The sequence below is a fragment of the Diachasma alloeum genome, unplaced genomic scaffold (assembly GCF_001412515.2).
Source record: "Diachasma alloeum isolate Michigan unplaced genomic scaffold, Dall2.0 Dall_scaffold_00325, whole genome shotgun sequence".
Lineage (NCBI taxonomy): Eukaryota > Metazoa > Arthropoda > Insecta > Hymenoptera > Braconidae > Diachasma > Diachasma alloeum.
This window is the reverse complement of record NW_021680464.1, coordinates 1,356,209-1,383,857: the sequence shown is the minus strand read 5'-3', so window position 1 is coordinate 1,383,857 and position 27,649 is coordinate 1,356,209. Positions and strand designations below refer to the sequence as shown.

The 27,649-nt window shown below is 37.7% G+C and overlaps 1 protein-coding gene across 3 annotated transcripts in view; it reads left to right on the top strand.

The window, feature by feature from the left end:
• Positions 1–27,649, top strand: part of LOC107040208 (dachshund homolog 2) — a 293,567-nt gene that overhangs the window by 185,109 nt on the left and 80,809 nt on the right. For all 3 annotated transcript variants that reach the window (XM_015260176.1, XM_015260177.1, XM_015260175.1), the window contains exon 8: positions 24,726–24,809. In XM_015260176.1, the coding sequence (XP_015115662.1) occupies positions 24,726–24,809 (84 nt within the window). The remainder of the gene's footprint in view (positions 1–24,725; positions 24,810–27,649) is intronic.

The following is a 27,649-nucleotide window of genomic DNA, read 5'->3' as shown; positions in this document are numbered from 1 at the left end:
ACAATTCTCGGAATACAGCTACGCAAGAGGTACAGAAGCCAGTAAGTTATCTCCTAAGAATTCACCCCTAATTATTTCATCCTCCCGCCAACAAAATGCCCCGGTACCTCGAGCACTCCCCTCCAACACTTTGTTCTCGTATCTCCTCTCCCCCAAGTGACCTAGCGCCAGTATCTCCTCTTCTCCTCACTATTGGCCACGAACTTGTGAAGTCAACATGAGAAAACAAAGGCCTCAAAAAACCAGAAGGGGGTAGACAATATGAGCCGTATCCCATTTTAACCGTGAGGTGGGGGGGTTAATACGACGCTATCTCCGATTCTTACTCAAGATAAACCGAGTGGAAGGCGCGCACAAGCGGAATTGTGTGTATCACCCGCAGTATGAGGATGCCAGTGAGGAAGTATATACCACCTTAAGGAGGTCCAGAGAATAAAAGCCAAGGAGTCGATTGAGTTGTTGCCGCTGGTGGAGGATCTTATGTAGATTCCTTGTAGATCGTGCACCCGATTCGATCGCCATCGGGGGGGCTACCTGGTACCCATGGGTTAATTAAAATTGTAGGCTGTGCACACTGCCAACAGTGGACACTCGATTATTTGCCTTCCTCTTTGCTGAATATCTCTTTTAGTCCCTCTTCTTTATTTATTGAACTTTTTTTTGTCCCTTCGCAATGGGCTTTTTTGTTTCACTCAAGCAACGTGGTCACGGTATAATACTCGATTTTTGGATCGACCTGGGCGGCTGTTTGCGTTATAAAGCCCTATTACCGGGGTCTCCTTGCTGGGGTTATTGAAGAAACAGGATGTGAGATTATCGGCCGCTTCGGAGCTTTAATCGATGATGGAAGGTGGAAAGAGAATTGTTTTTCAGTGGGAGATTCATTCATTTCAATCTTCGTTTGATTCCTCGGCACTGATAGAGAGACCAATGAGTTTGAAATTCCAACAAATTTTCATTTTATTCAGACGTTTTTTAGTGTCTGAAAAATGTCTATAAAAGGTCTGTGAAATTCAGACATTCGTTTTAACTGTGTGACAATCAACCCTTTTTTCTCCCCGCACGGAGAGAAATATTCAGTAGTAATACCACTGGTGCTTCAAAATATCCGATTAATTTTGAAGCACGAGTGGTATTTGACGGATTATTGTTCCACTCGGATTTCGGTCAAGCAGAATGCAGTGAACAGCATCCGGATACATTTACACAGCCATACATTTACAACCCACTTTTTTGTTTATCTGTCACCCAGAATATTTTATGCCACGCCGTGCAATAAGTCGAGTTTATCGCACGCTGCGCTTCGCTGCTTCAAACTCGATTTCTGCACGATGTGGCATAAAATAGTATAGACCACTCGGGCATAAACTTCGTTTTCAACGAATGTGAATACAGACCTCGCCTTCGGCTCGGCCTGTAAACTTCGAATTCGTCGAAAACGAAATTTGTGCCCTTGTACTCTAATGTACTAAAACGTGAAATGCGTTGAAAGATGAGAAACATTTGAAAAGCTACTACTGAATTTCCACAAGTAATACCACGAAAGCTTCAAAATTATCGAGCAATTCCCGATAGGTTCATTGCAAACAAACGAAGTCGTTAAATTTTTCAGGAAAAATCACTCTTTATCACTTTTTAACCTGAAAAACTTAACTCCTTCGTTTGTGTGCAGGGAACCTTGAGGGAATTACTCAATTTTGAAGCTCGAGTAGTATTCGGGAGGGAATTTTCCCATCCAAATGTCGGCCAAAAGAATTGCACTATGAGACAAAATCCATCTGACAGTTCCAACCAATGGTTCGCTCGACCACGGAATCTTTTGTTTTCCACAAATATAGTCAACATGAAAAATTACCAGTTGAATCCTATCGTAATTATCAAAAATTATCAGCTGAATACCGTGTTGACTATATAAAAAACACTCGAATAGGGCAATCCTATTGGCTGAAATTTGGATGGGAAAAATCCCCGTCGGAATTTTTTTAGAAATTTCCGAAATAAGACTGTTTGACAGCCTCAAATACTGCGCTCCGATTGGCCGAAATGCGAGTGACAAAAATAATCAGTAAAAATTTCGTAACTCACAAGTCGCTCACCGATTACGGAATCAACTCAGAAAATTTAAGTGACGGTATCGTAATTTCTCACAGGAGATTCAGATAAAAATTACGGAACGCTCTGAATAAATTCCGTGACAGTTTCGTAAAATTTCCTAGAACCACATTTCGCTCCGAAATTACACCAAAGATACGTAATTTTTATTGAATATTTCTCTCCGTGTGAATAGTCCAAAGCTTCTCACCAAAAAATTGGAATAAAAATGATTCACCACCGTAGAGACCATAATGGCCCATATTCTCCACATCCCATTCAAGATCAAAATTATTCCCACAACAGACCAAGCTATATACGTACCTTAATGACGGGTAGGTTGCGAATATAGAGAGATACATCTTCTCTGTCTTTATCCTTCTGCTAACAGTCTCTTGTGTTGGACGGGTGGGTGGATGGGAGGTACGTGTGGCAGGGGTCAACCATAAATCAATCAAAGAGCATTCGGACGTTCCAGCGGAGGGCGAGGGGGGGNGGGGGGGGGGGGGGGGGGGGGACGAAGGGCAGTAGACGAGTCGCTGCATCTCTGCCTGCCACAAATCCTTCGAACGTTTGGATTAGGATTTTTGTTTGCTCAAGGGACGAATTCATGGTTTCGTTGATTGAATCATGAGCGAAAAACCGAGGGATCTATCATGCTACTTATTCCCTGTGTACAGCAATACCCAATTGTCTTGACGTGTCCATGAAAACCCGTGGTTTTTCTGACTGGGCGAAACAACTTCCTTTGCATACATCGATTACGCTCGCGGTTCCCATTATTAGCTGCCTATAATTTATTACTTTCCACCTTAATAAGCATAATAGTTCCCATGCTGTTGGACGTGCACGAGTGCAGGGAGGATGAGGTGCGAGGGAGGTTTCGTTGAAAAAATTGAAAAGAAAAAAAATGTTTTTAAAGGAGTGTGTGCAGGAGAGGAGAATATCACGAGACTGTGGTGGCCGCTGCAGCGTTGGCGCTTGAGCGGGTCTTTTGCCCTCCCCCATCCCCTCCGCCGCTCCTCCGAGGCATTATATTTCCCCGTCGTGTGCGTGCGCGACCCCTGACCCAGAGACAATCGTTAAGGTAGCGCATCGGGGCGGCGTGCACAGATATTTAATTACCTGTGGAGAGAGAGAGAGAGAGTGAGAGGGAGGGAGGGAGGAAGGGAGGAACAATAAAAGACCAGGGTGAAGAACAGTACCTGGGTATAGGGAGTTGGAGAAATGGAGAACAAGATGAAATAAAGTTTCGATCTTTGTGAATGTGGGAAAATTGCAATTACGGGCGCTCGTTTCTACTGTTGCGAATATTTTTGTTCAGCCGGGAATAGTATGTTGGAGTGTACGAAAAAATAGCCAAAGGAAAAAATAGCCGATGGGTGGTAACGCGTGTTGTGGGCGGGAGGTATTGAAATTACCGGTCATTTTTTCCGCTTACAGTGTTAGAAAATTTCTCTTGAAATTTCAAGTGAAAAAGCTTTGAAATTTTTAACAAGAAAGTTACATGAAGTTTCTGTATATTTCTTTATTGACAAATCTGTTAATTGCTTGAATATTCAAGTAATTCTTGATTTTCAGGTCTATACGGCACTGAAAAACATTGAAAATTTCGAAAATTCAGGCAACAACTCTTCTGAATTCTCAATCTTTTGGAAATTGAATTGTATGTGATGTTCAATTTTCAGGACAGGTTTGGAAAATCAAGTTTTGAAAATTGAATTTTCAAGGTGAATGAGAAATTTTGTGAATGCTTTCATTTAAAAGTGAATTCAAACTCACAACTTCGAAAATTCAGATGAGGCTGTGACTGGAATTTCAAGGAATTTCTATCAGTGTACCATTATTTTGAGGTTCAATTGTGGATTTGAAATTGAAAATACGAGAAATGTCAGAGACTTTTTGGGGGGAAATTTAGTGCGGGAAATGTTCTAGTGCAGTACTGTGGATAATAATGGCTGTAATAACTCTGTTTAGTGACATTTTCATTAATGTTGTCCACACTGGTGAAAAAATTTGGCTAAATTTTCTGAAAACAGACCTTGAATTCCATTCAAGGGGACAAAGTCAATGGAATTTCAAGTTTCTCTAAAAAATCAAGTAAAGTTTCAATTTTTTTAGCGGCTGAAAGACGGAAATTCCACAATTTACATGAATTTTCAAGTGAAAATGAATATTCACTGCCAAATTCCCGTCAATTTTTAGGAACTTCCTTTAAAATTCTTGGAATTGCAGGGATTTTTGAAGGAATTCCTTGAAAATTCACAAAAATTTGGAATTCAAGAAGAGATTTTCCTGATTTTTCATTCATTTTCTCTAAATAATCAAACGGAAATGTAAACTTAGGAAGATGTGAACAAGGAGCTAGGCAAAAACAATAAGCCTTAAATTATATCCTAATAATTACTCCTAAGAATACCTTTTAACTCAGGTCTAATTCTTAGGATAATTCAGAATTTATTTCTGCAGGGAGAGAAATGTTCAGTAAAATTTACGGAACTCACAATTCACTCATCGATTACGGAATCGGCTCAGAAAATTTAAGTGACGGTATCGTAATTTTTCACAGGAGATTCAGATAAAAATTACGGAACGCTCCGGAAAAATTCCGTGACAGTTCCGTAAAATTTCCTACAACCACATTTCGCTCCGGAATTACGGAAAAGATACTTAATCTTTATTGAATATTTCTCTCCGTCGGTCATTATATTTCCGTGCCCTTAGAATTGAACAAAAAAATAGAATAATCTCCTTTGACCGATAATTTCGCAAGTTACACAGCTATTTTTATTAATTTTTTTATTTCAAATTCTCGACCCTACAACTCATGCATTCCCCTGAAAATAAAATAAACCCGATCTGGACATACATTTTGGGAGGTAGATAGCCCGTTCGAAACGACTCTAGACCCCCGCATGCACAACACGCCCGTTACAAGTTCCTTTATAACTCTCAGAAGCATTTCGAATCACGTCCGCAACAAATTGTGCATCCTTACTGTGTGTGTATACCCTCCTTCACCTGCTAACGAAAGACGTCATAACTCCCCATCCCCTCCTCCCTGCCCATTGGACCGATGGCAGTGGGAGCATGAGAATCATTTGGAATACCTAACGCGAACGTATGTTTCAAATATTTATTACCCTCGACTTTCCATGTACAGTGGTTCTAGAAGAGGCCGGCTTTGTCCAGTAGTTGCCCCCTACCTACATGTTTCACGAATGTACAGACTACTGCGGAGTAATTTCCAGTGGCTACTACTATTCCCATAAAATCAGTCGATCATAACAATTTAATTGGCTGAAAAATACGGATTTTTATTGAAATTTCATTATTTTTCGTTCAGAAAGTGATTAGATCGGATATTGTCATTGATGTTGTTGGAAAAACAGGAAAATCTCATGCAGAATTTGATTTAAAAAATTAATTCTCCATGATTTCCCCCAATAGTGCACCCAGCAAAATATTTTATTTACAGAAAAAAAACTTTAATTCAGTTAATGATTCAGTTAAGTTTTTAATCATACTTAAAGTTGATTTTTAAAATGCTAAAAAACGTTTCCTTGATCCAAATAAAGACTTTCTTAGTTAGAAATAGAATTCGATAGCGAAGCGGTCAAACGGTTCTAGTCGATTCTGACTATTGGTCAGTTTGAATTCAATAAATATCTCAAAATCCAAGGCGGATTGCAAAATTTTTGTTATAAAAATTTCCCCCATGTTTTCCTGCGTATCAACGATCGGGATAAGTTGTGCACAAAAATCTACAAAAATTCTCCCTCTCGTTGCTACGCAACAAAACAATCGGGAAATATCCGATAATTTTGCAGGTCTCGGTATTACTACTGAATATTTCTCTCCGTGTGTAGATCCCACTCTCCTCACACCTCGCCCCTCAATCAAAAATGTTTTTCCTTTTGAATTTCAGAATTATTTCACCTCCAGGTTAGTAGTTGAGGCATAAACCTCTCATTAATTCCGTTGGCACGAGAGTTAGCGTGCAAAATCGAGCAGGTATGTGTCACACGGAATTCTTGTTGAAAAAAGACCACTAGAACCGCAGAGGGAAAAAAAGAACCAACAAAACATTATTCCAGAACAATACGATGTTGGCTCTGTGGGTGAACACGCTTGCTGGGTTCCCACCTCTTTAGTGAACTCTTCCATACACAACTGGGCAACAAACCTATACGGGATTGTCAATTAAAGAAACCAACGGGGCTCTTAGCATAAGGCACAACGTGAGCCCCCCCCCCCCCGCCTCTCATTCTCCTTGTAACCACAAAGGGAAAAATAAAGCGAGCGCGATGAGAGAAGAAACCGAAGAATAAAGAAGGCGGGATAGGATGGGAAAATTTAAGAGTATGGATGCACTCTGTTCCTGGGCGCTGAGGGTTTTTAACCTGGTGTTGGTTGTTTCTCTGTGTGTGCAATATACGCTGGAGAGGTGGCTCGTTTGGCCGACGGTGGATAATAAATTATACCTAACACGGACAACAACTGCTTGATTATTTATTTAACAATAAAAATTCAATGGCCTCGGGGGCTATGCCAAAAGATACATGTTCACCCGGTCGATTGCTGTTTGGGGATTTTAGGGTATAATGAGTGGAGGATTTGTAACGTTTGATGTAATCCAATTGGGTGGATTGAGAGGAGTGATAAAGAATGGACAAATACTTTGACAATTTTTTTTTGCTTTGGGTTTTTAGTAGGCAAAGATTACAGTATATTTGGTGAACTTCATTGCCGATAATTATTGGCTAAAATTTTTGGTGCACTTCTTGGAAATTTTTATCACATTGTAGTGCCAGAAATTTCAAGAAATTTCAGCACTGAAACGAATGCTTTTTGTGATGCAAACAAACACTTCATTAGTGAAAAATAAAATAATTATTGAGATAACGAAGAGAATAACTTTGTCAAAACGTACACTGAGATAAATTTTCTAGAAAAATTATTATGCACAACATAATTTTTTCAAGTGTGCGGATTGTGACTCGTTTATGACGCTCAGCACATGGATTTGTCTACAAAATTATTCTCCGTATAATAATCCTTTATTTGAACTAAATGAATCGTTTATTTATTCTCACCAAAAATATTGTTTTCAAATGAATAAGAAAATTTCCCTACCTCACATATTATTCCTTCGATGGTCACGTTTATTTCCACTAAAATGTCGTGGTCCCTCATAATAAGATTCTTTCCATTCAGGAAGCCACGATTTTCATCAGAGAAAACGCATTTAAAAAATCGGAAGAGAAGTTTTCACATAATTTCAATTGATTTCTAAAGACTTGGGAAGAGTTTAAAATGTTGAGGACGTTCTTCACCTACCGCAGTATTACACCCAAGTCGTTAATGCAAACCAAATAAAATGTGTTATTTACCGTGCAATAAACCCCGAAAAGTACTGAATGTCATCGGTTCTCACAGTGCCGTTAACGATGCTCTTTATTACCCCGACCGAAAATGATATTTTGTTTCAAATCAGTATTATTATTCTCGAGGGAAATTCAATGGGAAACCTTCTCCCACCGCTCGTCTAATACCAGGGATATACATCATACTTCCACTCGCAATGGGAAGTATACACTCGGTACACAATAATTAATAAGATCGGGTGTATAAATGATTGGTAGTGAAATGCACGGTATGGTAATTCTTGTTTCATGGTTATCAATTCTCCGAGGATCGTAACCAACGACTCTCTCGATATAATCGGATAATTACTCACCCATAGTTTCATTAATTATTAATTAACTCGGTGTCAACGCCCCCGATCTCTCTCATTCGATGTAAATTATTTGTGCATTTGTGAAGAAATTTAAATTTCATTTCTCAGTGCCACGGAATCCATTCATAATTCTTGATTCGAGAACAATCATTATTGCGGTTATTTATTTTTTTTCATTCATTTGTTTTTAATTTGAGAATTGTTGTGATGTGAGAACTGTTGTGAGTGATTTCGTTCAAAAGCCAGGGAGATTTCTCTGACAACAAACAAAATTTTATGTTCAATATATCACAGAAATTGATATTTTTTTGATAAAAAAAATTGAAAGGTTAATCACGCTGCACAATTATCAGATTTTAGTTATAATTTTCAATGAAAAGTTCTCACCAGGAATTTTTTCATCGAAATTCCTTTCTATTGAGACACTTTTATATCCAATAACATCGCTGATATGAAGGAAAACTTGAGCGAAATATGCGATGCATTTTGAAGGTCGACGGGTATTCGGAGGACAATTTCTTCAATTCTGATTTTGGCCGATCAGCGTGCAGTGTTCGGGGTTACGGGACACATTTCACCAAAATGTGAGGAATATCAGGTTACAGGGAAATTATCAGTCTGAAACGTGTCACGGTATCCCGAATACTGCACTCTGATTGGTCAAAATCAGAATTGAGGAAATTCTCCATGAAATTTCTTTTTTTTTCCAACAGTATGTGATCTATCATCTTCAAAAAAAATTCCCGAATTCAAAAATACAATTGAACAATATGTAGAACCACAATATGAAACCATCTGAAAATAAAAAATTACAACTTCCGACTGTCATGTCCATAAAGATGGTATCGGCGCGTAGGTGCGCGGCGTCGTTCGTTGATGTCTTATTATACCGGGCAGTTATTTACGATCGCGAAACCCCGGGGAAATAAAGGATGAGAGGGAGCAGCGAGAGGCCAGAAATGAAAAAAAATGAGACATAGGGCAGAACGAATGAATGAAACGCAGCGATAGGTGCATAGAGAGAATCGTGTGAAGCGCGTGTCTATTTTCATACAACTTCAGTCTCGTTCGCAATTCCCCACTCTGCCATATCAGACCTGGTGAGTGCAGGATTAAGCAGGTATTGAAATCATGCAATTGCCCAACGATTAATTGCATGCATCTCAGAACAATTATCTCTCCCCATTCCTTCCTCAGTGCCTCCTTTCTTCTTCCATTTCTCTCGCAATTCCTACCACGATTTGCGTGTTTGCACCTTTTCATTCCCATACCTTTCCATTTCTATTCCCTCATTCCTCGTTTTATTTCATTCTACTTTATCTTTGCGAGTCGTCATCGTCACCTGAGTGTAAAGATGAAGATAGTAGTTCCCGTGAATTCATTAAAATGATTGTTAATTACCGAGTCTCGGTAGAATGACACGTGGGAGGGCTCGGAAACAACTGGAGGTTCGTGCATTCAGAGCTGAATTATAGGAACATCTGCTCAATTTTGCATGTAATTTTTTTAAACAACATTCTTGAATCAAAATAGTGCACCGGATTCGAGAATTTTTGTGGGGTTGCATGAAGTGAACAATCTGTTGGAAATTATCCTTGTAATTTCACGGGAGCCCAGTACTTTTCACGGAAAGAAAACAAAATTTTCTCAGTCAAGTCTAGTTTGAACTAAAAAAATCGCTTGTTGAAAATTACAAAAAATAAATAAAATTCAGAGCTAACCATTTAAAGACTGAAGCATTTGACTTCCAGAAACAAAGTGCCTTGATTAAAGTACCGTGGATCCTGGATTTCAGTAAAAAGTACTGAGAACTGGAACATTTTCTCTGATTCTCGGTTATAATAGCCCGGGAGCTTCACAATTATCAGGTATTTTCCGATAGGTTCGTTGCTAATGAACGAAGAACCTCGCTCGTGCTTCGATTCGCACTCGTCATTTTTTAACATGAAAAACTTGACTTCTTTTCTGGAGAAAAAATTGGAACGAAAACAACAATGAAAACTAAGAAACCGTAATTAGAAACAACAATTGTTCAAGATATCAAAGTGATAATCACAGCAAATAACCCATGGACGAATGGATCCGTCCATTCAGCTCATTTCTTCGTAATTCATTGCGATAGGAAAGGGAAATATTCGTAGGAAAAAAAAACTTTTTTATGTAAAACCAAAAAGTGCAGTAGTGAAATAAAATACTGAATACTATTTCATTTTCTGTTGACATGAAACGTTGAAATGGAACATCAAATAACTATTTGATTTCAATTTCAAAAAGACATTTAAATAAATACTATTTGAGGACCGAAATAGCATATAGTCAACTTGAAATAGATATTTCAAACAGTATTCCACCGTACTGAACCATTTGGAATAGTATTTCCAATTTAATTTTCATAAACTAGTCCCCAGCTCTGCTTTTTGGATGCGAACAGTCTCTGGATTTCAGTACTTCGGTCACTGGAAGCCAGAAACTATTCATCTCCGAACGTGAAACAGAATTTTGCTCCACAATTAGGGTAAACAGGTCAATTTCTGGACGAGGGTTAGTTTCTGGACGATTTCAACTTGCATTGAATATTCCACAAATAAAAATGAAAATTGTATTAATTATTTCACCTCTCCATAATATCCCATGTGTATAATCATGTGATCAATTATTTTCTTCTATTGATCAACATTTAATAAATAAAAAAAATATGACCCAGTCGTCCAGAAAGTGGGGGTTTCAGCTACATTCAACTGTTTCTCAATTTAATTATTCTTTGATTTGTTATTTTCACTTTAAACAATTTTTCTCTGCTAATTAAAACATTCTTGGAGGTATGGAAGCTAATATCCCCATTTAGGTGATTCTTTTATTTTAGATCCTACCACGAAACTCGAATTTCCTTTAACCGTCCAGCAATTGACCTGGTCAACCAACTCCGCTTCTCCAGTGATTTTACCACAACTTTTTTACTCCCCGTTTTCAATCTCCATTTCCACACAAACATTGAAAGAAACAATGTACAACTCGGAATAATACCGATTTTACAACGCGTGTTGTTTCCGGCGCACGCGATATACTTCCTCAACGCCCTTTCAACATAAATTGCAAACCGGGTGGCGTTTTGCTGATGTTTGTGAATGTGTACAACATTGGCGCCCTCTTGTGTCTACAAATTGTACGTTTGCTAACAATTCTGCATCACTCTTCCGTTTTGGCTCTTGACTGACAGACGCACACATAACGTTGCTGCACTCGTAACAATGATAACGATCCGACGAGGTAGCGGTGGGTCTCGTTAAGCGCCAGTTCAAACGTGAGGGAACGAGTAGGAAGAGGATGAGTGGGCGAAGTCCGAGGAAAAAAAACCCACGAATACACACTCGAGGAGTAATTTTTCTGATAAATTAGTCTTTCAAATTAGATAATTTTAATTCCAAAAATTTTTATTCGATTATTTCGGTTTCACCCAATAATTCTCACGCGTCTCACTCTCTTGTATTGCTAATCGCAAAACTTGGAAAGGCTCTCTGTGGTATCACTCCACCTCCTCCCATCGGAAGACGGAGGAGAGGAACTGCTTGACCCTTTCCTGCTTCGTCGATATACACTCGAGGCACCAAGGACTCTGTTTCCCATGGCAATAATCTCCTCACCTCCATCAGCAAACCTGTGAACAAGCGTCAAACATTCCTCCTTGGTTAATTTCTATTTGATATTTATGAGTTGTTGGAGGTATATGAGCATTGACAGAGGTTTTTAATGCGCACGTGCATAGATGAGAGCATCAAATGGGTGATAGCCAGATGGTAGACACGTTTTACCACACTCGGAATTGTGTTATCGGTTAAAAGCTATTCTGATTGTCGATGGCCAGTATCGAATACACTTGAAAATTGATACTGAGTGCTGACGTTATCAGTGGAATAACAGGGTTAAAAAAATATGGGTGACGGGGGAGCAGTGTAAATAGTCATTTTGTGGAGAGCAAAATTGTCCAAACTGAGAATATTTGCCTTTTGTTAGAGAGATTCACACGAGAATTTTATGCGAAATTACTATTATTAAGACCAATTCTTCAATCACAAGGGCAATATTCAAATTACAAATTCGTCTCCCCACGTTGATTTACAACAAACATTCAAACCCGCTCCGCACATTTGTCGATTTCGATTGAAAATTCAAGTAATTAGGGGAATCCCCGTCGTCTCGCTGAGGAATTTTACCATTTTTTCCCCTCTAAATCGAATTCAATCTCACTCTCCTGAACATTACTAGTGAACTGTGCATGAAATATCAATTTTTTCAATAGTTCATTCTAAATTCCCAAACAAGTACTTTTCTTCTTCTCTATAGGTCATTATTCAAATTACAAATTTGTCTCCCCACGTTAATTTACAACAAACATTCAAACCCACTCCGCACATTTGTCTATTTCGATTGAAAATTCGAGTAACTAGGGGAATCCCCGTCCTCTCACTGAGGAATTTTACGATTCTTTCCCCTCTAAATCGAATTCAATCTCACTCTTCCGAAAATTATAATTCAACTGTGCATGAAATTTCAATTTTTTCAATAGTGCATTCTAAATTCCCGAACAAGTAATTTTCTTCTTCTCTAAAGGGCACTATTCAAATTACAAATTTGTCTCCCCACGTTGATTTACAATGAACATTCAACCCCACTCCGCACATCTGTTAATATCTAATCCCATTTCCCCTTCGATACGTTAATGGTTAATGGTGTTCCAAAGTGGTCAGCAACCGGAACAAGTCCTAATTCCGTCTTAAATCCCGAAAACCGAGGGAGTAAACTTTGGGTTATAGTGAGGGCATCTCACCCAGCGGCCCAAGTGAATCCCGAATGAGTAACTATTGTCCAAAGCCCCCCCACTGCCACCACCTTGACGCAATCTCTGCATAAACCAAGTAGACACTGTATATGGTCTTGATCATGTTGGTCCGTGTGGAGTCCTCCAAGTCACACAATCGCCCCCGGGGTCCGGCATACTGCGGTGGAGCAACACTGTGCTTGAGACCAAGGAACACAAGCGTTCCGGAATTATTGCCGGCGTTGCCTCGTTAATTATCGAGAGGTAATCAATGTCAGCGACGATATCGCTTTGGCTGTGCGCTCAGATTCCATGGCCCAGTGGATTCTCCGAGATGCTGCAGCAACTCTTCAACAATCCTCCGATTATTGTCCAAGATATCGTCACCAAGTGCATAAAACAAGGCTTACATTATGTTTTTTTTTAATCTTGGGTTTACAATTTTGTTGCAACGGGGGTATAAATTGCGGGTGAAGGGTTGAGTGGTTTTTATTCACGAAAGCCTAACCGGAACTAGCAAACGGATTTTAATTATCCTCGTGTTTAATCGTTTTCGAATGTATCCGGGAAATAACGCGTTGGAATCGAGTAAAAATCGTTATTTAGAATTTTTTTCTTCATTGGAACAAGATTTTTTTTATTGAATAAATGCTATATTTCGATAAAAATGTTTTAGTTGAAAGGAATGAATAATGCATTGATTCTAAATAAAACCTCATGGCATGGATTTCCTATATAGATACGCTTGTTATCAAGGTATCGATATAATTTTGAACAATACTTCCATTTCTAACTAATGAAGTCTTGATTTGGACTAAAGAAGCATTTCTTCAGATTTGAATAACTCTCTACTTTATGTGAATCACATTACAAATAGAAATCAAGTTTATTTAATTCAAGTAAATCATTTTTCTCTGGATGCACGAGAAAATTAATGACGTAATTAATAAATAAGCAGAGTAATTCAGCTTGCATTAATAGATAATGAAAATTGTTCATACGATTGGAGACCTTATCTCTTCGTCTAAAATTAATTTCTAGCACAGGGACATGTTTTTTAAGAGCTCGAAAAATTTATCTCTAAAATGAAAAATTGATTGTTTGTAAATTATTTATGCAAGCAGATCACATCTTTTAGAATTGGAATTGTTGTATTGTTTCTGAGATTTTTATTTCAACAAAAATTCTTAATTATTCCATTAGAATTGCATTTAGACTTTTACAGTTCGAATATTGTAATGAAATCATAATAAAATGGTCGGTATTCTAAGGCTATTAGAAGCTTTGATGTGCAACCACAATTTTTTTTTTTAATTCAACTGATTCAACTTCAAATTATTGCTTTGAAATCATCAATTATAAAATTTTATAACCAGAGAAAAAAATTAAGATTTTTAGTGACATTAGATTTAATTTAGGAAAACAAAAATGATGAAATTTCACTGAAAATTTAATGACATTCCAAATTTTTAAGCAGCAGGAAAAAGAAATGCTCCAAATTACTCGAATTTTCAATGAAAATATGAATATTTATTACCAAATTATTCTCAATTTCCAATTAATAGAAAATGCAAGAATATATTTCCTTGAATTTTCCTGATTATTATTGATTTTCATAGAACAATTGAACTGAAATTCACAGTTTCCATCCATTTTTTATAAAATTTTTAATTTCCAATGACAAAAGCTCTTGAAGTTTCAGTGAAATCATAATGTGATAAAAATTTCCAAGAAGTGTAGCGAAAATTGGAGCCAAAAATTTTTGAGTGCACACTGAGAGAAATTTCAATGGTAATTTCAACTACAAGGGAATTATCAAAAAAAAATAGTTACGGTAACAATAAACATCGTAGATTCAACTATTACGTCAAAGTGAAAATTACATCATAATGTTGACAACACTATTTGAGATAGTAAATCGAACGATGAATCCTAGCTTAATCTACAAACTTTATTGTTACTGTAAACATAATTTTTTTGACAATTCCCTTGTAGTTAAAATTACCATTGAAATTTTTCTCAATGCAGACGGAAATAATAACACTCGAAACGACAATGGACAATAGCTTTGCAGTACTCTGAGAGACCCCCGAGGCTTGGACAAACTTGGGTTACTTAATCGTTATTCAAGTAGAATATGCAGGGGTAGAAAACAATAATATTCAACATCTACCCTTAATCGACCGCGAAGCATTGCTCCATCGTTATTCAGGTAAATAATGTTCTCCGGGGTTAGTCAATCGCTTATTCAGGTATAATATATAAGGATCGAAAACAATAATATTCAACATTTACCCTTAATCGACCCGGGGGCATTAGACAAATACGGTGGTCGGGATTAAATCAGATTAGTCGGACGAAATTTATGCTGTTGTTGGAAATAGAATAGCTGAGATTAGTCTCCAGAAAGAATTTATCCCTCTCAAATCAATATTCCCAATATTTTTCGATTTCCAATTTAATCGAGGAAAAATTTGTCTTATATTAGAAACAAATTTGAAGTAGCCAACGGTAATAGTGCAGTGAAATTGTAATTTACAGAAAAACACTTTCCGTGAAAGAAATCTTTCCTTTTGTCGAGTAAAAACTTTACACCGTGAGAAATCTCTGATTCCAATAATATGAACCTCTCTATTTACAGTAGAGGCTTCGTATAAGATACCTCACATTCCGAGAGTTCGAGGCCTACCCCCACTCTCGGCACTTTTATCGCCTCCCGAATGTTTATGTTCCGTGGGCTTCTTATAAGATACCTATGGCCCCAGTCATTTTTCAACGGGAAGAGAGTAGTTATGAGCATCAAACGGTGTTAAGGGTCAAACGGGAGGGACGATTGAAGTCATCATGAGGATCTAATGACCTTAAGGGGGGGCCACACCACTTTTTTCAAGCAACGGAAATATACATCGATTTTTTTTTCACTTTTCCCATCGAAAAATCGTAATTTTTCGTCAGTGATTATTCTCGAGTCCACCAACAATCCCCCAACATCAGCTGCTATTCTATCACGCGGAGTTATGTTTAGAGAGAAAAGGCAACGCGGGCAATACAAAATCAAAACATTAAACACATACAAATTGATTAGTTATCGGTATTCATTCAGTAAAAATGAAAAGTTCATTGAATTCGGACGCAACGAGCGAGGTATCTTATTTGAAACCGGCTGATCCCTATTTTTCTCGTCTCTATGGGCGCGCGAAGCCTCCAGTATGAAACTTTATTCACTCCAGATTAATCCTCTACTAGAATCAAATAAACAATCTGTTTGTTAACGTCAATAAATTCATTCTCTTCCTCCGCTTAACAATTATTCAATGTTTAACTAGCAAGTTTTCACGCTGTTAGAAAATTACTCCTGAAATTTCAAGTAAAAAATATAGAAATTATTAACAATCACTCATTGACACGGAATTTTCATGTATTTTGTTATTGAAAAATCAGTTGAATTCCATAGTATTCAATGGAATTGCAATTTTCAGGTCCACATGGTAATGAAAATGATAAAGATCACTGAAGTATCAATGATAATCTCACATGGAAAATCCAATTATTCTGAATTTCCAATCTGCGTGAGAGATTCTATGAACGATTTGATGTTAAATTGAATTCAAATTCACAACATTGAGAATTCAAGTGCAACTATCACTTAATTTTGAATAAATTTCTAAGAGTGTATTTGAATCAAACATGCGTTGTTAATGAGAAAATATTGATTTGACGTGAATATAAAATATCATATAAAAATCGAGTTTAAGTTCTGATTAAAAGCTTTCTTTGAATAAACAATTTCTCTGTGTGTACTTAAGTTCTTCAATATTTCTTCCTCGATTTTTGTCTCCGTTTAAAAAATGGAAACAAACACTAATCCTAATATCCGATATGAATAAATTCATCTGAAATTTACATCGGCAGGAAGGTACTTGGAATATCAGGCTATTATTCAAACTATCATCGCCGCGGGAAATTGACACTGCTGTGTTTGAGATATATATAGTACTCAACTCCCTCAAGGAAGAGAGTAGCAGGCAAATACCACTACGTTTATATCTTACAATATTACGTACATCGTGCCTACTTGTATTCCGTATGCATAGTTGAAGAAGNGGCGGGGGGGGACGGGACCCAGTGGGGTTGTAAACGTTAGTTGCGTCTTCGAGTACTTCATCCACACGCAGAGGTACAACCATATGTATACGAAATAACACGAACGATCGATAACCTCGAATTACTCCTGTGCCACACTCTTCATATCCCAAAGCCTTCTAGTCATTACATCGACGCTTTTCCCGGGGGTTAGGGAGGCACTTTGCCGATTTGATTGGATCCACTGTGGTCCAATGTGAAGTTGCGGACGAAATCGGAAATTGTTTTTGATCGGGAGGGAATTGAAAATTAAGAGGCGGGGGAAGATTACGAAGTGAAGGTTTCTAATATTCAGTATCTCAGGATAAAATAATGTGATTTGGATGCGTCTGATCCAAATCATTTGGTCTCATTTTAAGAAATGAGAATATCCCTTGGAAATGGCGCTGATGTTTTCAAATTTTACTCTGTCGTTTTGGAGTTGATGTCTGTTTAAAATTGACTCTTTCCCTTTTATGCCATTTTTCCAGAGTCAATGCTGTTTGCATGTTTTCAATAACTAAACACATTTATAATTTCTTCAGATGTATTGGATTGTTTGAACTGTAGTTTGATGCACTGGATGGGGAGGCACATTATCCATTTGATAATATTCACTGTATCGAACAGGCGATAGTGCCGAGCTAACAATTAAGCTCACTCAGGAAAATTTACGACTAATATGAGATCATGGTTTGTTTATTGGTAATTTGGAAGGAATTGAAAGATTCATTAATTCAAGATATATATAATTTTAAATTAGTCTTATTATTTGAATTAGTCTGATTTTGTAATTATTCTTTAGGTGATTTCAATATAATTTGAGACATTATTCCATGAAAAGAACGAGGATACTTATCATTTTAATTTCCAGTGATAACTAGCACGATAAATTGATTTAGTAACAATAATAGTTTGAGTTGAATTGAGGTTGATCCACTTGAGAATTCATCGAGACCGAACAATTAATTTAAACTTTGGATAGATTGAATGTTTTGATCCGTCCACATTGACGGCTTATCGTGAAGTGTCCTTTTTCCTTTGCGTATGGCTATGACAGCCTTCACGTACTAGGATCCCGGGTATAAGGGTCTCATTGCAGGAGCATTTTCAAGTTTTCTGTTTTTAGCTGTAGATTCCATGAACAGAAGGATACATTACAGTTTTTCCCTTGAGTTGAAGGCGGAAAATACTCAAATATAAACTTTGGCAATTTTCCTCTGTCGTTCTTGAATTATTCTCAATCCAAAATTGATGCATTTCCCTCAATTCCACTTATTTTTGAGTCACTCAATTTTCAAGTTTTTAATGGGTCAATGCATGTACTAGTTTTCCCAGAAACGTTGGATCCGTTTTATTCTAGTCTGATGCATTGATAATACCGCGGGTCCATTGAACATCTGGGGTTTTATGACGCGAGACAATTACCCAGAACTCTACCTCCTCGTTATAATTGAAATAAGAATGATGTCAACCTGCTCCTGAACATTATAAGAATAAGAAAACGGTGGAATCGTGAGCACCACCGGGGGTGTCGTAACGGTGCATATATATCCCGATGGTATTGTAGAGAAAATTCTCGAGCAGACGTTGGACTAACACAAGCCAGCCATTAAGCGTAACGAGCAAAAGTGCCTCCTCCTTGGCCGATATTAATCCCTGAATTTTTTATCCACCCGCGGCCTAATTTCAATATACCACTCGGCTGAATTATTCACCAGAGTTTCTTTTCAGCACCGCAAAACACGTCTTCTGGGACACTCGTGTATTTTTCTTTCCAACGGAGTCAAACTTTTTTTTCGAATTTCACATGGAGCTAAGATAAAAAAAAACTGAAGCAAGTGAAAAATTGCTTTCCTCTTTAGTTTTGCTAATAAATTAGCCATTCTCCTCCGAATAGAATTTCCATGACGGTGTATTTTATGTTGAATTTAATCACTCGTTGGCAACCAACATTGTTCCAACATTGCCCCAACGTTACAATTTTTCCCTCTTCTTGAATGTTGCTTTCGATATAAATTTTTCAATAACAGATGATGCAATACATCGCATGATCGAACTCGGCTGAGATGACATTGGGAAGAATATTTCAAATCAGAATTCAGTAGTCAGGTGGTAAACGGAGATCGACTTATCTCGCAGTTTTGGAGGAATATTTCCAAATCTAAGGGAGATAGCAAAATTTTCGTAATTACATCTGTTGTTGCACTTAATCAGCTCCACAAAAAAGGTCATAACAACAATTTTGCTATCTCCCTTAGATTCCGAGATATTGATTGAAAACTGGTCAACAGTCAAAATTGACTTCTCTCCTTTTACCACTTCGCTACTGAATTGGATTAGTTTAAACAAATATGTTTTTAATTATCGTCGAAAAACGATCGGTCACACAACACACACACACACACGCTAATAGAACGATTCATTTATTGTCAACCAGGTTCGTTAATTATTAATAAAATTACGTATATGTGTTCCGTAATTCTGGAGCGAAATTGGTAGAAATTGGTAGAATATTTTACGGAACTGTCATGGAATTTTTCCAGAGCGTTCTTTAATTTTTATCTGAATCTCCTGTGAAAAATTACGATACCGTCACTCAAATTTTCTGAGCGAATAGTGAGTTCCGTAATTTTTACTGAATAATTCCCTCGGTGCGGACATGGTCTAAAAATAGCATATTCGAACTCCTGTAGTCAAAATTAGCTATTCTGTTACAAAAAATTGGAAATTTCGCATTTGACGAACACAGTGCTTCCATTCGGAAGCAAAACATGTAAAAATTATTTAAAATTTTGGATAAATTTTGCCACTTCACAAATTATCTGACAATAAGTAATTTTTTGCAGTTAACTCGGAAAATTCACATTTTGTCTCATAGTTTGTCCCTTGATATAGACCCAAAACACCTAGAACGGAGTTTTGCATCGCGATTACTTGACTTTTTCAGTAATTTTCCTGAAATTTTTTCTCCACGTGCGGCTTTTTCTCCTGCAGATGAAAATCCAACCGAAGTTTTGAATTACGGGGTGGCTCCTATATGCTAGCAATTTCCAGTGGTACGCTAATGCCAACTAACTCTTGACGACCGTCCAGCCACGAATATTCAATTTGAATGCTAACCAGAATAGGAAGTTGGCGTCCAACAGCCGCGGGGGGTTGTTCCACACCAGTGGTATCCTGTTATTGCCAATTTCAGCCCGTATTTCTCTACTTCCACCTTTGTGGCGATCGTTTAGATTATCATGTCTCGCGTTTTGGGATAAATGCTTCAATTTTTCACATTATATTTGGGTACGAGTTTCAAATTATTGTCTGAAACATTCACCGTCCTTTTATCTTCTGTGAAAAAATCGGTGAAATGATTTCTATTGACCATCGACTTCGCCAAGTTCTATTGTTATATCAAATTTCTCATTTTTCTTGACAATTCATGGAAATTGGGTTTTTTATGTTAAGCGATCATTGATATTTCAATGAAAGCTTCAATTTTCAAACTCATTGCGAAAATGCAATTTTCAATAGATTGAGAATTCAGAAAAATTATTCCCTGAATTTTCCAAATTTTTTATATTTTCCAGTGTCATATGGACCCGGAAATTGAGAATCCCTTGAATATTCAAGCAATTGCCTTTGTCGTTGTTAAAAATTTCACGATTGTTTACTTGAAGTTTCAAGAGTAATTTTCTAACAGTGAAATATCACTAAAAATTGGTGACGAAATTACTAGATTTCAGAATTTCGCACTCGTAGAATTTCACAATCGCGATTCCCTAATAACTGAGGATAAATTTCTGAAAATCAACGACATGTCAGGACATGACAATGACATTGTCAGGACCTGACAATGATCTGAAAATCAAAACCTTGAAAATTTTGTCTGTCATCAAATAGTGAATTGTCAATGATGAAATCCCTTGAAGTTTCGGTGAAATTATCAATTGTAATACCCAAAGACTGATTGATTTTTCTGCAAAACTCATTCCGATCGCTGATGCAAGAAAACTTGCGGGAAATATCCGATGAATTTTGAAGGTCGAGGGGAATTCGGAGGAGAATTTCCTTCCTTCTGAACTCGCCTTACACGAACATCTCCCAAAAGTAAAAAAAATAGTTAATCTTGTTATGGTTTTCTCGCAAAGAATTCCGGTGGAATCGCCTCATTTTGAATGACTCTTTATCTCGAATCAAATGAACACAACTTCACACAAGCTTTTTCACAAATTGAAATGTCAAAATCAGAGAGAACAATTGCCAGACAACTGTGGAATTATCATTTTGATAAATCACTAGTAGCCTGGTAAATTCTCAAAATAAAATCACCGTGAAGGTGTCATGTGACCTCGAATACTGCGCTGATTGGGCGAACCGAGGAGGGACGAAATTCTCATTTCACAGAGGAATATTCGATAAGAATTACGTGTCTTTTCCGTGATTCCGGAGCGAAATGTGGTTGTAGGAAATGTTACGGAACTGTCACGGAATTTTCCCCGCGCGTAATTTCGATCTGAATCTCCTGTGAAAAATTACGATGCCGTCACTTAAATTTTCTGAGTCGATTCCGTAATCGGTGAGCGAATTGTGAATTCCGTAATTTTTACTGAATATTTCTCTCCGTGTTGATGATAATTTCCTAGAAGTGCACCGGGAAATGCAGAAAAAAAAATTTACCGATGTATTCAATTTCATCGTCAAACAATTGGGGTTAGGTTAATTTGACAACGAGAAGTCCAACCTTGAGATACACTAGACGTTACGGAGGAGAATATCGTACGGCTTGCTGGATCCATGATTAAATCCAACGATGGGCAGGGCCAGTGCTCGCATAGTTACCTCTAATAGAATTATATTAAGACATTGAGGATTCTGGCCCTTTCTCAGGAGGCACTGCGCCCACCCCACCACCCCCTTCCGTGATTCTAATACCCGTAACTCTCACTGATTTCTCCCTCACTGGGTTCCTCCTCATTCTTGGGGAGGCCCAGAGGAGGCTCTCCTTGGGTTCTCTTCTCCCTCCCCCCTCGCAACTCTGTTTCCGCCGTCTCCACCCCCATGGGAGCAACCGTGCTAAATTAGCCATTTCGAATCTCAGCAAGTTTGGGGTCGAAGGAAATGGGTACGGCGTTGAATTGGAGTAATAGATAAATTTTAGAGTAGAAAAGTTTGATGTTGAGTTGTTAGCAGACATGATTATACACAAGCAAGAATTCAGAGTATCCCGCAATTTATCATGATTTTCTGCATAACATTATTTTTATTCAGTGCATTAATGTGTCGTATACGTGCACTGCTAGACAAAAATTGGGGGTGACATTGAATTCAATTCAGGGAGAGAAGAATCATGAAATTTGAGATTTCACTGAAAATTCAATAAAATTTCCCATTCCACATTTTACTTGAAATTCAAACTTAGTTGAAGTTTAAAGCACAGTCTGAATATTTAGTACCAAATAACGGTGAATTTTTTAATTAATTGAAAATTTCAGAATATGTTAACCTACATTTTACTGATTCCTGTTAACTTTCAGGGAATAATTGAACTAGAATTTCCAGTTTCCATTGATTCTTCCATAAAATTTTAAAGTTTCAATGACGAAATTCCGTGAAATTTTCCCCTAACTACATATAATGTCATAAAAATGTCCAAGAAGTGGACTGGAAATTTCAATCAAAAATAATCAATAATGTCTACATTAGAAATTTTCGTTTGAATCTCGAAAATTTTTATGATGTTTCATATTTACTGCAATTTCAGGATATCATGTCTATTCGAATGATTTGAAAATCAATAAAATCTGTGATTTTTCACTTCAATTAGTCCGTGAAAACAAAAAAATCAGGGAAAAATTGAAAATTCATCTAATTTTGCTTCTGAATATTCATGTTTCATCGGAAATTCAATCAAACTGTGAAATTTTCATCTCGCTACCACTGAAAACTCACGAATTTCCTTGAAATGTACTTAAAACTTGAAATTTCATAAACATTTCCCCCTAAATCGGATTCAATGTCACCCTCATGAGAATTACTACCATATTTTCCATAAATTTCTCAAAATTTCCCCCAGTTTCGGACAAGCTCTCGTGATGTAACCCTGAGTGATAAAAAATTCAATATAATTGTTACTTTCTCCTCAAATAAACTTCCTTCCCCTTTAAGACAACTCGCAAGAAGTTTAATATTCAAATGAAGACCATTCCATCCCAGGAAAATGAGGTAATTCTGGTTTTTATTGCGCCTTTTTACTTGAACAAAGGGTCGCTCTTTAATAGCTAATAATGGTACTCGGTTTTTTCCCGGCGTGTAACCTTCCCCTTCACCCCCTGGAAAATCACTTTTCACTGACGTAACCCGATAGAGCATTTCCGGAGTCTAAATCAAGCGGGCTAATTCGGTTTAAACTCGAGGGGATGAAAAAAAAGAAGAGCACCACACTCGGGGACACTGTTGGATCCGGGTGAAAAAAGCTGTGAGGAGGGTTTAGAGCCTCTCTCTTTTTTCCCCAGTTATCCTCTCCCCCACTGGGGGGCACGTCCAACGATCCTCGAATTACGTTCAGGGGTAATGAGCCGGGTAGCCTCGTAACGCACGACGTTTTCGCAGCCTATAACGTCAATTCCCCCCTTTTCTCTCTTTTAGTCACTTATCGGTTCGGCGGTCAGGAGAATTCTTCAAAAACTTTGGATGGAGAACAGTGAAAGGCTGTCGTGACGCCAACGCTGGCCGAACATTTCTTATGATTTTGTGAAATTCATGAGTTGAGAAATAATTTTGGAAATTCTTGAGCGGAAATTAATGACATCACACTGTAACAAATTCGGTGTTGATTCTGATACCAGAGTGGCCCAGAAGGCAACTGGTGGCGTTACAATTTCCACTGAAATTTCCAGTAAATCGTGGAAATTTTTAATAAGTAACATTTCTACTGAAATTTGAAGGAATTTTATCTTTGAAAATTCATAATTTTATGGAAAAATCCGGGGGCATTGTAAATTTCAGTTTCATCATTTCGGGAAAATTGATGAAAAATGAGAAAAATTCAAAGGAATCTCTCCTTGAATTTCTGATTTCTCGGAATTTCATTTGTGAATATTCATTTTCATTTGAAAATTCATGTAAATTATGGAGTTTCCTACCAGTCTTCTTACCACTAAAGAATTAGGACTTTACTTGAATTTTCAGAGAAGCTTTTTTATTAATATCTGAAGAAAAAACCCGAAAACCACACAACCAACCAAAGCCCCATCTCAGTTGGTTGGGATACTAACTCGATGTTTAATGGTCCCCATGCATCTACCTAGCCTTTTTTTACTCTACACTGTTAGAAATTTTTTGAAATTTCATGAAAGATATTGTAATAAATCTCATGAGAGAGACATTGAATCGGATTTAGGGAAAAAATGGTTCTGAAATTTCAAGTTTTAAGTAGAATTCACGGAAATCCATGACTTTTCAGTGGGAGTGAGATGGAAATTTCACAATTTGATTGAATCTTCTTCCCTACTTTTCCGATTCATTTTCCATTCTTCTGTGGAAATTCACTCATTCTAATTAATACCTATAACTTGTTTCCGAAGATATAATCGATCTATTGAAAATGACTTCTTTCAAAATTGACCAATGAAGTTCAAAATCTATTTTCTCCCGCATTTTTCATAATTAAGAAGCGAAAATTTGTGATCATATTTGAAAAACGATTTAAAAAAAAAATTCGCTGGGGATTTTTCCACAATTGATTTTTCGAGACAAAAAAATTCTAATCTCTAATTTTTGGCGGTCGGAGACGAATTTGCCGTACAAAATCGGATTCCTGCGGAAAAATCCCGCGGAAAATAGTGTTTTTGAAGTTTATTTCCCGAAGTGAACCTCCCGTTAATTAAATAACAATCTCCTCACACGTACAACATTACAAACCCAACAAAAAAAATTAATATTTTCAATTTCTTCTGCACACAGCTGAACTCAAGATGGACGTCCTCCGAGAACGAGAGGTGAAGGACAGCCTGGAGCGACAGCTACAGGACGAGCAAAAGACAAGAGGTAAGTAGTCAAACTCCACTAGTTGATACAGTAATACCTTCCCGTGTGTATGATTTCCAAAGTATCGATCCGCGTTAAACTCTCCGGTTATAGTCTAAAGTCAGAGATGAAGGAAAGCAGCCGGGTGGGGGGCGGGAGATGGTGGATGGTACTTCGATTTGCAACGTAATAATCGACTGTAGGATAACGCGGGGGTGGGAGTGTAAGAGAGGGGGAGGTATATCGAATGTCTCGAACGGGTTTCGTACTCGAGGGGTTAACTCGGTAATAAATCAAGAAGCCGTAGAGACACTATGAGCTATAAAGTCTCAGTGGCCTCCCCTCCTGCCGTCACAATCTCCTGAATGTACCTCTCGGCCCCCGAAGGTTCTCCATCGGATCCCATTATTCGCATGTACCGAAACGCTTTTCGTCTCTTTTACTCATCATCACGTTGGTGCAACAACGTCAACATCCCACTGTCTCCATCCTGCCTCTGGCCCTCTTACGATATCCTGATGGAGTGATGGAAGGAAGGAGATGAGCGAGCCAAAGGCCGTGATCGCTCAGCCAAGTTTGTATCGGATGTCAGTTGGTAATAGAATAGTTGTCTCTTGTTTATGGGATGGTTTCCCTTTGACCGGCTAGATTATCCATCCCTCCGTGGACCTTCGGCGGATGGCAAAGTCTCATTGTGGACTTTGTTGGCATCCTTGTACTGGATTTGAATTTTTTATGGGGAAACTGGAGGCGGAGCATGTCGATTTGTGAATTGTGCACGAATGTGGCAAAATGATTTGTTTTTGATTTTCAGGGATACGTCTGCGTCAGTGATTTTATTCTTCACTGAAATTTTGGCATAGATTTCTAAAAATTAGAGATTGGTCTCTGAAAATCTTTAACATTACTCTGAAAATTACACGAGAGAAAACATTCATTCTGCCGAAAAACTATAAGTTCCACGGGAGAATATTACGTAAAGTATAAGCTATTGAATGACAATCACATTCTTAAAAAATTTCCGTGCCAAATTCCGGAAATTTTTATCGTGTTCAAGTTCCACTGAAATTTCAGGAAATTTTGTCATTGAAAAATGAAATATTCCATTGATTTTCTGTTCAAATGATCTGGAAATCAATAAAATACTTGATTTTTCAGTTCAATTATCCTGCGAAAATTCTCAGGATAATTTAACAATTGGGAATATTTTTTTCCCAAAAAAATTGTTCCCTCGAATTCATTTAGTTTTGCCAATGAGACAGTTTTCGGCAGAAAACTGTAGTTTCCTCTTGACATTATCATTTGATCCACGGAAATTATAAGTGTTTATTGGACAAAGACATACACTACTCAATAGCATTCACTTGATAAAACCGGAGGCTCATATAATTCTCGGTAGAACAAATGTATTTACCCGAAAAACATAGGGGAGGTTGGGGTAAAACGGACACTTTTGACTTTTTAAAAAATGTTAATGAGGTTGAAATGTTGATAAAATTTAATAATTTTTCTTCAATACAAAGAACAACTCTTTCCCTTTATGACGAGCCTAAACTGAGCTCAATTGATAAATTTGTTTCCGAGTTATAAATAGTTTTAAAAAAGTCTAAAGTGTCCATTTTACCCCACCCTCCCCTATAAATGTTTGATGAGAACAATTCTGTAGCGAAGTAGTAAAACGGTACAAGTCAATTTTGACCATTGACCAGTTTTCAATGAATATCTCGTAATCTAAGGGCGATAGCTAAATTTTTGTTATAACCTTTTTGATAGAGCCGATTGAGTGCTACAACCAACGTGATTACGAAAATTTCGCTATCTCCCTTAGATTTGGAAATATTCGTCAAAAACCCAACTGGGAGATGAGTCGACTAAACCCGTTTTACCACTTCGCTACTGATATCCTTTTTCGGCAGAAATAATTTATTCTCTCAGTGTAGGGATGATGTCCCTGAAAGTTACTCACGATGCCACTGAAAATTGATGCTAAAATCACTGAATTTCCCGATTTTACATTCACTAAATTCGCTAACAGTCAATGGTCTATCCCTCAAAAAATTTGTTCTCTGGATTTTTTCACTCAATTAATTGCAACTTCATATAAGAACTATCACCCGAAGGCCTTCAGCTACATTCAGAGTTATTTTCCTCGTGTTGACGTGAAAATGCATCCCTCCCATCGCAAAGAGCCAACCCAGACATTATGGATTCAGCGTGGGCGCAATATAACGTCGTAAATAAAATATCACCGTTGACAATACGTGTCGGATAACTCGACTGCATTGACGAAGTAACGTGGCAGGCGGGGAAGGGGGGGGGGTAGGAGGAGTTGGGGTTGGGCTTGGTCTCGGCTGCGCAAAGTGTAACGTCCACAGTACAATCCCCCCAATCCTCTGACCCTCGTAACATAGCCCGCGCACCGGGTTGACAAACGGATCGACGGATCTCGAGATCGATGACTCGAGGCTTTTTTTCATTCTCCACTTTTTTTTTTCAATGCTTCATTTTTACACATCCCTCAGCGGGCATTCATTTTTCAAGCGCAAGTGTTTTCCGATAACAAAAAAACACACGGGGGAGATTTTTCGTTGGGGGAGAATTTTTGTACATCCCAATGTCACAGGAATTGAACGGTACAAAGAGAGATTGGCTTGATGAATTCATTTGAGTCGATGAGCCGAGAGGTCTGGGGGGTGAAAAAACTAAGTCTTTTGATGGTTCCACAGTGACTTTAGGTTTTTTTTACATTCTGAATTCGAAGAGGTATTAGAGAATCGAGGAACTATGGAGTGATTCGGGAATTTACTGAGCTTAATGGACAGAAAAGTATGGGAATTTTTATGCGATAATTCGGAGAAAGT